At 44.5% G+C, this 13,855-nt stretch overlaps 1 protein-coding gene across 1 annotated transcript; it reads left to right on the top strand.

The window, feature by feature from the left end:
• Window positions 1-1,467: 1,467 nt before the first annotated feature.
• LOC121930432 (acyl-coenzyme A thioesterase 1-like) lies at window positions 1,468-9,154 on the top strand. Its single transcript, XM_042466723.1, is given in 4 exon segments — window positions 1,468-1,951; window positions 1,953-2,151; window positions 6,559-6,761; window positions 8,343-9,154. Coding segments are annotated over 4 exon segments (1,290 nt in total). The 5' UTR covers window positions 1,468-1,663; the 3' UTR covers window positions 8,943-9,154.
• The last annotated feature ends 4,701 nt before the right edge of the window (window positions 9,155-13,855 follow it).

Below are 13,855 nucleotides of genomic sequence, written 5' to 3'. Positions count from 1 at the left end.
GATGAACTTTATCCCTTATACCACTGACAATTGTTGATGACAACTGAGTCCAGCATAAGGAACCAGAAAAACCGCCTCTGAGCATTGCTTACCTAAGAAAAACCCAATGTAATTTGTGGAGTCACCATCTGAACAGATGACCTGAAGGCATGCACACCCACATCTGGAGCTTTACAGGTTGCCAAACCTTGCAAAATCTATGCATGTTGCAACTGTGGCACATATCCTACAATTTGCCAAGCAGGAGGGGCAGTGCTTTCATTCATTGCTGATCATCTTCCATAAACTGGTCTTGATGCTGCTAAACTATGGCTTGTTTGAAAGAGTGAAAATAAGTCTTGAGGCCCTTTAAAGACAAACATTTTTATTTGGTATAAGACACAAAGACTTGTTTTTCCTTGAGAAAAGAGCATGGCTGCCCTGGAAATGGCCTGAAGCAGACATTTCAATATATTGGTACTTACTATACCAATATAATAGCCAGCGTGGCGTAGTGGTTCGAGCACTGGAATACAACTCTGGAGGTGCTCATCCGTGAAGCCCACTGGGCGACCTTGGGCAAGTCACATGCTCTCAGCCTCAGGGAAAGGCAATGGCAAACCTCTGAACAGATCTTGCCAAGGAAACCCCAGGATAGGGTCTCCATAAGTCATAAAGGCACACAACACCCACCGCTGCCACCTTCAGAAGTCAGAAAACAAGCACCGCTGCTCCTATTCAGATCAGCCTCCCATCTCCAAAAGTTGGGTGCTGCTTTTGGCCAACTACATTTCCCAGAAACCTTAGTTACAAACACATCTCCTTTCCTTGCCACCCTTTGGACACACACACAGCATTCCCCCTTCTCTCCTTACTAGCCTTTGGACACACAACACACACATCATCTTCCCTTGTCAGCCTTTACACACACAGCACAAACACACCACCTTTCCTTGCCACCCTTTGGACATATAAAGACACACACAAACACTGTTCCTTTCCTTGCTACCCTTGCGACACACACACCCACCCTTCTCTCCTCGCCAGCCTTTGGACACACACACAAGTAACACCTCCCCCCCAATTTCCTTGTCAGCCTTTGGGGACACACACAACATCATGCCCTATGAGGAGAGAATTAGGGAACTGGGGATGTTTAGCCTTAAGAAGAGAAGCTTAAGGGGTGATATGATAGCCCTGTTTAAATACTTGAAGGGATGTCATATTGAGGAGGGAGCAAGGTTGAGCAGGACCCAGAACAATAGGTGCAAGCTGCAGGAAAAGAGATTCCACTAGGATTAACTTCCTGAGAGTAAGGGTTGTTTAACAGTGGAACACACTCCTTCCTCGGAGTGGAGTGGAGTCTCCTTCCTTGGAGGTCTTTAAGCAGAGGCTGGATGGCCATCTGTCAAATGGGATGCTTTGACTGAGAGTTCCTGCATGGCAGAATGGGGCTGGACCGTGTGGCCCCTGCGGTCTCTTCCAACTCTACGGTTCTATGGATGTCCTTGGCAGCCTTTGAAGACACACAAACACAAACACACAACAAGCCACCCCTCCTCTCCTGGCCAGCCTTTGGACTTTGTGGGCGGGTGAGCGGTGGCCAGGGACGACGAGCCCAGCCTCCTCCTGCTCCTGCTCCTTCTGCTGCTGCTGAGCCCAGTCGCCCTCCTCCTGGCCAGCCATGCCTTCTCCTCCTGCCTCCCCTCCCGGCCCTGCGGCGCTGCGGGTGTCCCCCGGGGGCCTGTGCCTGATGGACGAGGCGGTGTCGGTGTCGGTGTCCGGCCTGGCGCCCTTCTCGGAGGTGGCGGTGCGGGCCTCGCTGGAGGACGAGGGCGGGGTGCTCTTCCAGTCCTGGGCCTGGTTCCGGGCGGGGGCCCGAGGGGAGCTGGAGCTGGGCCGGGCGCCCTCCCTCGGGGGCAGCTATCTGGGCCGGGAGGCCATGGGGCTGCTCTGGGCCCTGCGCCCGCCCCCCCGAGCAGCCCCGCCGCCGCCTGGCCAAGAGGGACGTGGGCAGACCCTTCGGGGTGGCCTTCGAGGTCTTCCAGGGCAGAGAGCCCCGAGGGACCCCCCTCTGCAGGGCCCTCAGCCCCAGGGGCTTCATGGCCCCCGGGCTCCGCAGGCTCCCCGTCCGGGAAGGAAGGCTCCGCGCCACCCTCTTCCTGCCCCCCGGTGAGTGAGTGAGGGAGGGAGTCCCCAGACTCTCCACACGGGAGAGAGAACCCGCTTTGGCACCGCTTTCACTCTTTCTCTGGCTCAAGGCTGCTGTGGAATTCTGGGAGAGTTGGAAGAGACCCCAGGAAGGGCCCTCCAGCCCACCCCCATTCCGCCATGCAGGAACTCCCCTTCAAAGCCCCCCTGGGACAGATGGCCCTCAGCCTCTCTTCTGCTGGCAGGAAATGGTTCCCACGAATGGTGGTGGTAATAATAATAATAATAATAATAATAATGTCAATAATATGACATCCTTTCAGATATTTAAACAGGGCGATCATATCACCTCTTAACCTTCTTTTCTCCAGGCTAAACATCCCCAGCTCCTTAATTCGTTCCTCATAGGGCATGGTTTCCAGACCCTTCACCATTTTTGTCGCCCTCCTTTGGACACATGGCTCCAGTTTCTCAATGTCCTTTCTGAATTGTGGTGCCCAGAACTGGACACAATATTCTAGGTGGGGCCTGACTAGAGCAGAATACAGTGGCACTATTACTTCTCTTGATCTAGACACTATACTTCTGTTGATGCAGCCTAAAATTGTATTGGCCTTTTTAGCTGCCGCATCACACTGTTGAATCATGTTCAATATGTGGTCTACTTGGATTCCCAGAACCCTTTCACATGTACTCTTGTTCAGCCAGGTGTCCCCCATCCTATACAGTATCTGTTCATTTCATTTTTCCGCTTCTCCATGGCTCGGAAAACTGCTGGATTGGGGCCACAGGGCTGCCCTTCCCCCAATCTGGCACAAACAAGGGCACTTGCAACAATCTCTGTTCTTCACATGCATCCCGAATGTACCAAATTAAGTTTGGGGGTGGGCTGCCAAAACCCTCACTTCACCAGGGTTAATCAATAACTGGTTTTTTTCCTGAGTGTTCCCCCCCCCCCCCCAAAAAAAAAATAAAAGATGTGCATCATTGGCAATGTGAATAACCAATGTGAATATACCTGGGATAATTCAGGATTAATTTTTACATGCCTTGAGCACATTTCAAATATGAGCAACCATACTCCCAGAGATGCGCATAGATGAGGTTCCATAGTGTGAATAACAAACCCAGAATGCATGAGTGAGGTTATTCACATTGCTCCACTAAAAACAAAACCAAAGAGCATTGGAATGACCCCTATGCCTTTAGTTGACATAGGGAACACTGAATAATTGGAATCTGCCCAGTTTCAGTGGAGAGATCATTTCCTTTCATCCAAGAGGAGAAGATACCAACCTTAGCCAATAGTTTGTTTTTTCCCCAGATTTATTACTGTGGGTATGCAGTATATCTGAGTTATATAGAGTTCTATTCTGCCTTTTCTCCAGCGAGCTCAAGGTAGTGCGTATAGCTCTCCTTCTCACCACTTCCTCACAACCCTATGGAGTTGATCAGACTGAAAAAGTATTTACAGTCTGCTCTCCCCATACATGGGCAAATCTGTTCTGGGGCCCCCTTCCCGCATATGGGGAAATGAGTATATGCTCAAGCCCCATAGAAAATAATGGGGCACGTGTTCATGGCGGTGCATGGGGTGCATGGCAGAAGTACATGCCCCATTCTTTCTGCTGGGGCTTGCCTTCCACGTAAGCTCAAAACTATGGAAGGCAAGCCTGCCAATAAGGAGGGCCGACTGTAGTCCAAGACCTCCCAGTGAGTTTCATAGTTCAATGGACAGTGGAACCTGCATCTTCCAAAGTTCAGGGCAACACAATGGCCACTATACTACACAGGGATACCTACTGATTGCTCTTTCTTTCTGTGGTATCTTGTACAGTACTTCCTGGCTTTCCTCCTTCATAAATGATTCCTGGATTCTTTTCACCAATGCTTTACCTTCAGCCTTTCTTTTCAGTAGTATGGTGCCACTAACTCTGCACTCTAAATTATATATGTATTTTGATGGTAGTGAACAAGGTGTACTCTTTACCAAAGAATGCAAACACAGAACACCAAGGCACACACCATTCCAAATAAGATTATAGTATAATTAGTAGGTCATGAGAATGAGTTTCTTCCATGAATGTGTACATGGATATTGAATTGCAAAGTATAAAAACAGTACTCATCTTCTTTACACAATATATTACAGTTGGCCCTCCTTATCTATGAATTTTTATCCACAGATTCAAACATCCACAGCTTGAAAATACAGTGGACCCTTGTTATACGCTGGGGTTCAGTTCCAAGATCCTCCGTGTATAACAAAATCCGTGTATGCTCAAGTCTCATTATATATAATGCATAGCAAAATGGTGTCTCTTATAAAAAATGAAAAATCAAGGCTTGATATTTGAAATTTATACTGTTTTTGAACATTTTCAAACCGTATATGCTTGAATCTGTGTATAAAAAATCCATGGATAAGAAGGGCTGACTGTAGTTTTAAAAAGTATAAATTCCAAATAGCAAACCTTGATTTTCCATTTTATATAAGAGACACCTTTTTGCTATGTCACTGTATTTAATAGGACTTGAGCATCCATGGATTTTGTTATCCAAGGGGGGTTCCTGGAACCAAACCCCAGCTGATACCAAGGGCCCACTGTATTATAGCATTTTGTAGACACATTGTGCTCTGCTCCAGATGTTGAAAGGCAACTCTCAGCATTCCTCACCATTGGCTATATTGGTTAGAGTGGCTGGGAGGTGAAGTCCAAGAACAGCGGGAAGGCCACGTTTTGCACACGCTTGTTCTCTACCACAACCTCTCTATTCTGTTGTTTACTCCTGTTCCCAGTCAAAGCCCCTGACTACCCTATGACTTCTTTCTCCCAAGCACCTCACATTAGCTCAGCCACTAACTTTCCAGCCTTTATTTGGAGCTACTCTGCAAGTACAAGTTTTTGCATTCTCCAGAACTGTTCATCTGCAAGTGGTAAAAATTAGGCCAGAGTGGGGAGGAGAAGCAAAGAAGACAGACCTCCATCCCCCAGTGTTTTCCCATGTAGCTTGGTGTAGAATTGTGAAGAACTTGAAAGCTTACACCCTTGTTGTCATATGCTTTCAAGTCATTTCCGACTCATGGCGACTCTAAAGTAAACCTATCATGGGGTTTTCATGACAAGATTGGTTCCTATCATGGACTTATAATTATCCCAGGTACAAATATTGCCCAGCTGTGGCTTTTGAATTTTGTTTTGTTCTTACAGATCAAAATAGCTACCTTTGTTTTTGGACTTATCTTACATCTCTCATTCAGCTGTCTCACACAACACCAGTTTCCACTGCTCCCTCACCACCCTTTCATTCTCTTAGCCAGTCTCCTTTCACCCCAAGAGCCATCCAGAAGAGATCCCAAGGGCCATCTAGTCCAACTCCTTTCCATGTAGAAACTCACAATCAAAACACCCCCCGACAGATAGCCATCCATTCCTCTGTTAAAAAACTTCCAAAGAAGCAGACTCCACCACCATCCAAGGCAGCATATTCCACTGTTGAACATCTCTTACTGACAAGAGGTTCTTTGCTGTATTTAAGTGGAATATCTTTTCCTGTACTTTGAACCCACTGCTTCATGTCCTAGTATCTGCAGCAACAGAAAACATTGCTCCTTCTTTAGCATGACATCCTTTCAAATATTTAAACACACCAGTCCATACTCTTTGTCATTCTCTCCGTGCCTCCTTGGAGCTTCTATTTCTGCTTTACCATACTGACCACAACTTGCATCTCGTTCACCTTCCTGACAAACTTAAGGTTGCTCATAAAGAAGAATAAATCACAGCAAAGATTAGAACACCTAATGAAAGCCAGCAAAAGTAAAAACAGCACCATAAAACACCATGGAAAACTCTATCAGCAACAGCAAACTAAAAGACATCAGCAGTAATGCATCTGAGCATTGACATGAGAATGTATACGTATTAAAAATACTGAAATGTGACACCTGAGCAAATAATATTTTAACCATTTGCCAAATGATGAAAGGGTAGCTGCCAGGTGTATGAAGCTAGGATGAGGGTGTCATGCCAGCAGAGGGAAGGCTAGTTACTGTCCTCATAACTAGAGCAAGGGAGCCAGTGTGGTTTGAGTGCTGGAGTATGACTGGAGAGCAGGGTTTGAATCCTGGCTCCACCATGTAAACCCATTGGGTGACCTTGGGAAAGTCATACTCTCTTAGCCTCAGAGGAAAGCAATGGCAAGTTGCCAAGAAAACCCTGTGATATGGTCACCATAAGTCAGAAAAGACTTGAAGGCACACAACAACAATAATAGAGCAGGTAGGGGAACTTGAGGAAGGGCTTCCTCAGATAATCCTAAAGCATAGATAAATAGGCTTTGAGATTTCTTGACAAGAATGTTTGTCTGTGCTATTTATGTATTGATGAAACTCCATTGTGTAAAATCAGGTCTTCATCTTTTTAGGCCCTGGACCATTCCCGGGACTACTGGACTTGTATGGATCTGGAGGGGGCCTTGTGGAATACAGAGCAAGCCTTCTGGCCAGTCGAGGTTATGTGACTCTGGCTCTGGCTTACTTAGCCTTTGAAGATTTGCCATCTTTCCCAGATGTCATAGAACTGGACTATTTTGGTGAGGCAGTAGAATTTTTGAAGAAACAAGAGCAGGTAAGAGACAGATAAAAGTAATTGTTCTTCCTAATGAGCAATATATTAGTACTTCGGCACAGTAATACACATAAGACCCTGATGTTTTCGAAGGTCTGAAAACTGGCAATATTATTTGCATTCGTTAATCCTATTGCAACCTAGTTTTCATGTGGTGAGTGAGGGCCAGATCACACATTAAGGAAAATGCTCGGTTCAGCTTTCCCCCCCTCAGGCACACCATCCCTTCAGCTATTAGCAGACTTGCTATTACCCTGAAATGAAAGAAGCAGCTGCAAAAATTTATGTAGGGTGGGCTTCGGAGTCCACTGGGGTTTGGTTCCAGGGCACCCCCCCCCACACACACACCCATGGATGCCAAAATCTGTGGATGTTCAAGCCCCACTATATACAATGGCACTGTAAAATAGTGTCCTTTATATCAAATGGCAAAATCAAGGTTTGCTTTTGGAATTTTTTTTCAGTGGAGTGGGGAATATTTTCAAGCCATGGATGGTTGAATCTATGAATATATGGAGGGCTGACTGTATAAATCTCCTAGAGAATAATAAACATTATTCTAATGCTACTTTTTCTTCACATCTCCACATATGTGTTCTAAGGAAGAAAGCAGCAGTAGCTCAAAATGAGAGTAGATACGCCTGAACTAATGGGACAGCAGATGAGGGCTTTTAAGAAAGAATTTTAAAATGGCACATGGCTTGCACTGCTTACACACATCACTGTAGCAGAAAATTGCAGGATGATTTGTTTGGGCATGCTACATTTTCTACCCCATATTAGTTGACTTCAGGGGTGGATAATCTCCCACCATGATTACGTTTTGCGTCCGCCATAGCTAGAATAGCCAATGGTGAACGATGCTGGAAGCTGCAGTTCAGCAACACTGGAGGGCCCCCATGTTGCCCATTCTTACTCTACTCATTAGTGGTCTATTGCTTGGGCCCCCCCAGAACCCCTGTAGGGGCTTTCTCCCTTTCTCTTCAACCCTTATACTCACCACCTGAAAGAAACAGGCATTTGGCTATGCATCGAAGCAGGTGTCAGTATTTCTGGCTCATGTGGCATGGCACTGGTATTTGGCTACAAGGGATGGGTGACACATCCATTTTTTACTTGTTTCATATTGGATCTTTTCACTAGGGATGCCCAGTGTAGCTGAGTGGTCTATATAGGCTTCATCTGCACTTCAGAAAGAATCCAGTTTGACACCACTTTAACTGCTATGGCTCAATGCTATGGAATTCTAGGAATTGTAATTTGTTGTATCACCAGAGCTCTTTGACAGAGAAGGCTAAATGCTTCACAAAACTACAGTTCCCAGAATTCCATAGCACTGAGTATGGCAGTTAAAGTGGTGCCATGTTGGATTATTTCTGCAGTGTGGATGCAGCCATTGTTTCACATACCGCATACATACCATGGATTGCCATATATCATGGATTTGATTCCTAGTTCCTCTTTTACAAAGTAATCTTGTATCTTATTCTTTAACTTGAAGACCTATATCTTTCAATTTATATGGGCAAATGGCAGGGGCAATTGTGGAATTGATTGTAACCCTTCTCCCACTCATTTCAGGTGCAGTCTACAAGGATTGGAGTCATCGGACTGTCTAAAGGTGCAGACATTGCCCTTGCTTTGGCTACATTTTGGCCAGGCATCCAAGCAGCTGTCAGTATTTCTGGCTCAGGTGTTAATTCGTTTATTCCTCTGAAAGTTAAAGACCTCACTATTCCTCCTCACCCCTTTGATCTGAGTAAGAGTAAGGTCACTGGTGATTCTGAACTTGTGGATTACTCAGAAATCTTGGATGATCCCAGAGATCCAGCAACTTGGCAATGCCGGATCCCTGTTGAGAAGTCCTTAAGCAAGTTCCTTTTCCTCTCTGGAGAGGACGACAGAAATTGGCCAAGTCAGCAGTTTTGCCGGGAAGCTGTCCGCCGCCTTCAAGAGAGCGGACGTCACGTGGAGTTCTATTGCTATCCTGGAGCAGGGCACCTCTTGGAGCCACCCTATTTACCCTTGTGCACTGCTTCATTTCACAAGATATTCGGGGTTTTTGTGCTCTGGGGAGGAAAGCTGAAAGAACATGCAAAGGCCCAGGAGGATGCCTGGCAAAGGATACTGGCCTTTTTCAAGCAGCATTTGCAGGACCCTCCTGTAAAATGTAATTTATAGGCTGCTGTTTTGTATGAATGTAAATGTTATTAATCTAATACTGTACACTCTCTTGAGATGTTAGGTAGAGTTGGTAGAATTAAAAAGCTAAGGTCATAGAATCATAGAGTTGGAACTGACCGCAAGGGCCATCCAGTCCAATCCCCTGCCATGAAGGAAATCTAAATCAAAGCATCCCCGACAGATGGCTATCCAGCCTCTGCTTAAAAACCTCTAAGGAAGGAGATTCCACTACACTCCGAAGGAGTTTGTTCCACTGTTGAACAGCCCTTACTGTAAGGAAGTCCCTCCTAATGTTGAGGTGGAATCTCTTTTCCTGCAGCTTGCATCCATTGCTCCGGGTCCTAGTCTCTGGAGCAGCGGAAAACAAGCTAGCTCCCTCCTCAATATGACATCACTTAAAGTATTTAAACAGGGCTATCATATCACCTCTTAACCTTCTTTTCTCCAGGCTAAACATCCCCAGCTCCCTAAATCGTTCCTCATAGGACATGGTTTCCAGACTCTTCACCATTTTGGTTACCCTCCTTTGGACACAGTCCAGCTTCTCAACATCCTTTTTAAATTGCGGTGCCCATAACTGGACACAATATTCCAGGTGCGGCCTGACCAAGGCAGAATAGAGTGGGACTATTACTTCCCTTGATCTAGACACTATACTTCTATTGATGCAGCCTAAAATCGCATTGGCCTTGTTAGTTGCCGCATCGCACTGTTGACTCATGTTCAATTTGTCTACTTGGACTTCCAGATCCCTTTCACACGTAGTCTTGTTCAGCCAGGTGTCATCCATCCTATATCTATGCATTTCATTTTTCCACCCTAAGTGCAGTACTTTACATTTCTCTGTGTTGAAATTCATTTTGTTAGCTTTGGCCCAGCTTTCTAATCTATTAAGGTCATTCTGAAGTTTGATCCTGTCCTCAGGGGTATTAGCTACTCCTCCCAATTTGGTGTCATCTGCCAATTTGATAAGCATACCCTCTAGTCCTTTGTCCAAGTCATTGATAAAGATGTTGAATAGCACTGGGCCCAGGACAGAACCCTGTGGCATCCCACTAGTCACTGCTCTCCAGGATGAAGAGGAGCCATTGCTGAGCACCCTTTGGGTTCAGACAGTCAACCAATGACAAATCCACCTAACAGTGGATCAACCCCTTGAGATCCAGGAGTTCTATTATATTCCATTAAAAAATGTAATTAGAAAGGGTCCCCACCCAATAGATGATGCTATCTTCCAGAACTTTATTAACACAGTGACCCAAAAGGTCTAACAGAAAAAAGGGGAATTAGTTGTTTCTTCACAACAGTGCCAAAACAACAATTCCAGTGGACTTGAATCTTCATACTGTAACAGAAATTTCAGGAAACTTAGATTTCTAGGATTGGCAGATCAATAGGATTAGCAAGAGGACCTAGTAATTGAAAATCCATAAGTTTATTTCCAGTTGTCGACAAAGGAAAACATTGAACTCAGTGGAATTCAAGTTCCAAAAAGCTGAGGCCCCGAACAAGACAAAATGGCTCTTTTTATATTATTCAAGACAAAGAAGCTTCTTCAATACACCTGATTGGCTAATTACAATTTAAACATATAGAATTCTTACAATCAGAACAGAAATACATGCATACATTAAAACTGCATCATCACTCCTTACCCCCTCCTGTAGGAATTCAGTGGAATTCATCCTAACCTTGCTTCTGAATGTCAACTATGTATCCTTATCTCAGTAGTTTATGTTATGTCTTTCTACTGGTGCCAGCTTCCATCTAGGTCAAGATGCACTCACTATTCCTTTCCTCTAGTTTTTCTAAACTCCAAGCCTTTATTTCAAAAACCATCTCTCTGGCTGACAAAGGTGACTCCATCTTTCTATAGTTTTTATATTTCAACAAGAAATTTCCACCACAATACCTTATGGGGTCCCTTTTCAGTAGGTTCCCACTCAGCCTTTTCCCAGGCGCTAGAGCTTCTTCCTTCTATATGCTTCTGACCTTTAGTATCCCAGCACACCCAAGGATATCCTCTACAAACTAACTCTTGAGGATCCACTTCTTGCAGAGGGTCCCCCAGGCAAACCTTGGGCCACTCTTTCATAAATCCCTCTCCCGCTGGGTCTCTAAAACTACCCGATTTCAGCTTCCTTGCTGGGAACGGACTCCTCGTCTTTGAAGATAAGCTGGCCAGCCAGCCCTATTCACACTCACCCTTCCAACATTTCCTCACCCTCTCTCTTAAATCCCTTCCCCACTTGGCCCATTGTCCCTCTCTCTCCTAATTCCTCACAGTTGCAAACCCTCCCTGCTATCCCCAATTGGATGTTCTCAGAGTCCTGTGCTCCCTCTCCTTCCCTGTCTATCTCCCTGTTCCCTGTAGGACAGCCCGAGATTCCCTCCAAGTTATCACAGTGTTGACAGACTCTCTGTTTAAGGATCAGCTCTAGAATCTTTCCTGCTACTGATGTCAGACTAACTGGGCTGTAATTGTTGGGATCCTCCCCTGCCTTTTTTTTTTTTTTTTAAGATGAGGGCAAAATTTGCCCTCCTCCAGTCTGCTGGGACTTCTCCTGTTCTTCAAGAGTTTTCAAAGATGATTGGAAGTGGCTCTGAGATTACATTTGCCATTTTTTAAAAATACTTTTGGATATAGTTCATCTAGTCTTGGTGACTTAAATTCATTTAAGTTAATCAGGTATTCCTGTACTACCTCTTTACTTATTCTGTGCTGCATTTCCCCTATTGTTAATCATTTGCTTTCACTAACAATTTACTAATATGGCCTTTTTAAAAGATCCAAAATCTGCTACCTAAGGCAGCCATCTGAATCTGTCAAGTGGCAGGAATAAATTTGTTGCTGCTTCTGTTGAAAGCCAAGCCTCTTTATAAATGGGAATCTAAAGAAATTCTTTTAATTTTGTTTGTTCAGATACGAGATTGATGAAGTTCAAGTCTGATGTCTAAGCTGTTGAATAGAAAATATTTCTGCCCTACCCTCTAAATTTTAAATGAATTCATGTCTAATAGTAAGCAAGACAATAAAGGGAGGAAATCAAGGGGCTCATTAAGTCAGACAATCAAATATGCATTTGCTCCATATCCCCGCCAACAAATAATAAGTCATCTTCAGAGATAACATGAGCAGGTTCCATGCTGTAGGACTTTCAACCTGTAACTATTAGCAGAATCGGGGCCAATTTTTAAAATAACTCTGTATATTTAGAGCTAATAATATTTGCCACTGAGAAAATGCAGAATGCAATGTTATACTTATTTACTCAGCACTGAAGTCTCCTTCATTGGAATAACATAATCTGGAATGGCCCTGGTTAATCCTGTGCTGTCCTATTTTCTCAGCTACTTTTAAAGTGTCCCTGTTCCTCCCCCTCTCCCTTTCTCCCTTTGTCCTTGACTTACTTGTATTCCTGCAAAGTGAAAAAAAATAGTGTGCATTCAACCCAGTAAGAGAAAGAGGAGAGGAAGGGAAGGGAGTGCATCCCAATCCACCCTCAGAAACACCACCACCCTCATTGCTCGCAGCAGCAGCTGACTGATTGGGAGACTTTAATAATTTCTATGTATTCCCTACACTATTGAATACATAGGGCTCCTGAACATGAACCAGTCATAGATGCATAACTCTAGGTTATGCATTTGCAATTGCGATGCTGAATTCCACCCAGTAGTAGGATTTAGGCACCATATTCCAAGGTTTTTCCACTGAAGATGTATGCCCATACAACATCCTGGATACGTCTCTCATACATCACAAACATCTGATGGGTAGCTGCATGTGCTAATAGGTGGTTGTACATGCCAAAAAAGGATTGGCAGGCACAATACCTATTACAGCTCTTCCTGCTTGGCTGTCACCAAGCAAGAAGAACTGCAATAGGTATTGTGCCTGCCAGTCCTTTTTCAGTCCGAAGTAGTAATGTTTATGTTTGCTTTTAAAAGAAAGATGCACAGCTTGTAAAATAAAAACTTATTGAAAAACTGGTGTTCAAATGTTTTCTTCTCTACGACGACTAAATGATCCTTCTTTTCTAAATAGGAAAACAATCTTTTTGAAAATTGAATGACTGATTTTGGAAAGTAACAAATTGTTCCAAGTACATGCAAGTGTGACTACCACACTCCTTAACACTAGTGTGCTGATAATGTGTCTGGTGACACCTAAGACATAAGCAGGGAGTGTATCCTCCTTTCTACTTCATTTCCTTTTGTCTCATAATGCCAAAAATGACCATCATTTGAGTAAGGGATTAATTCCGGACAAAAGTCAACATGATTCCAATCAGTGTAAACATAGCTTGTGAATTTTGTCATTTACCAAGATTTTTGGGAAGGCTTGTTAAACACCTGTTGCTTTCCCTGAGATTATAGATGTCACCTACATTTAGTCCATCAATTTCTGTCATGGCTTTGATGCATCACTGCATTACTATGCATAGAGAAGCAGCATACAGTTATACCTCAGTAAATGATACTGGCTCAAGACAGACGGGCCAGAAGGGTCATGGCGGCAGCGATATTAGGGTTCCAGATGCCACAGCAACCATACAGTCCGAAACCCTAGTATGTAATGGCAGCATCTTGATGGTGGTGTCCCGTCCACACGGCCACCATCATTTTCACGTAACGGATGCATAGCGTCCACAGGTCGCAGCGCATCCATTACATCATGAGTGTGCCAAGGGACGTCATGTGGTCTCGCGGGTGCAGCATCCCTCCGGAGTTAAAATGGGCTCCCACAGACTACCATTTTCGGGCGGTCTGTACTGCACCATAGATGTGTTCCTGAGCATTAGTTTTTAATTTGGGACCACAGGCAACAATAGCAGGAAAAGAATAGGAATAAGTTCCTACATCACAGAAAATAATTCAACATGTATTATCAAACATTTTACCCAAAA

Source organism: Sceloporus undulatus, chromosome 1, assembly GCF_019175285.1.
Source record: "Sceloporus undulatus isolate JIND9_A2432 ecotype Alabama chromosome 1, SceUnd_v1.1, whole genome shotgun sequence".
Taxonomy (NCBI): domain Eukaryota; kingdom Metazoa; phylum Chordata; class Lepidosauria; order Squamata; family Phrynosomatidae; genus Sceloporus; species Sceloporus undulatus.
Note: the sequence above shows the minus strand (reverse complement) of the source record. Positions and strands in the feature narration are given on the sequence as shown.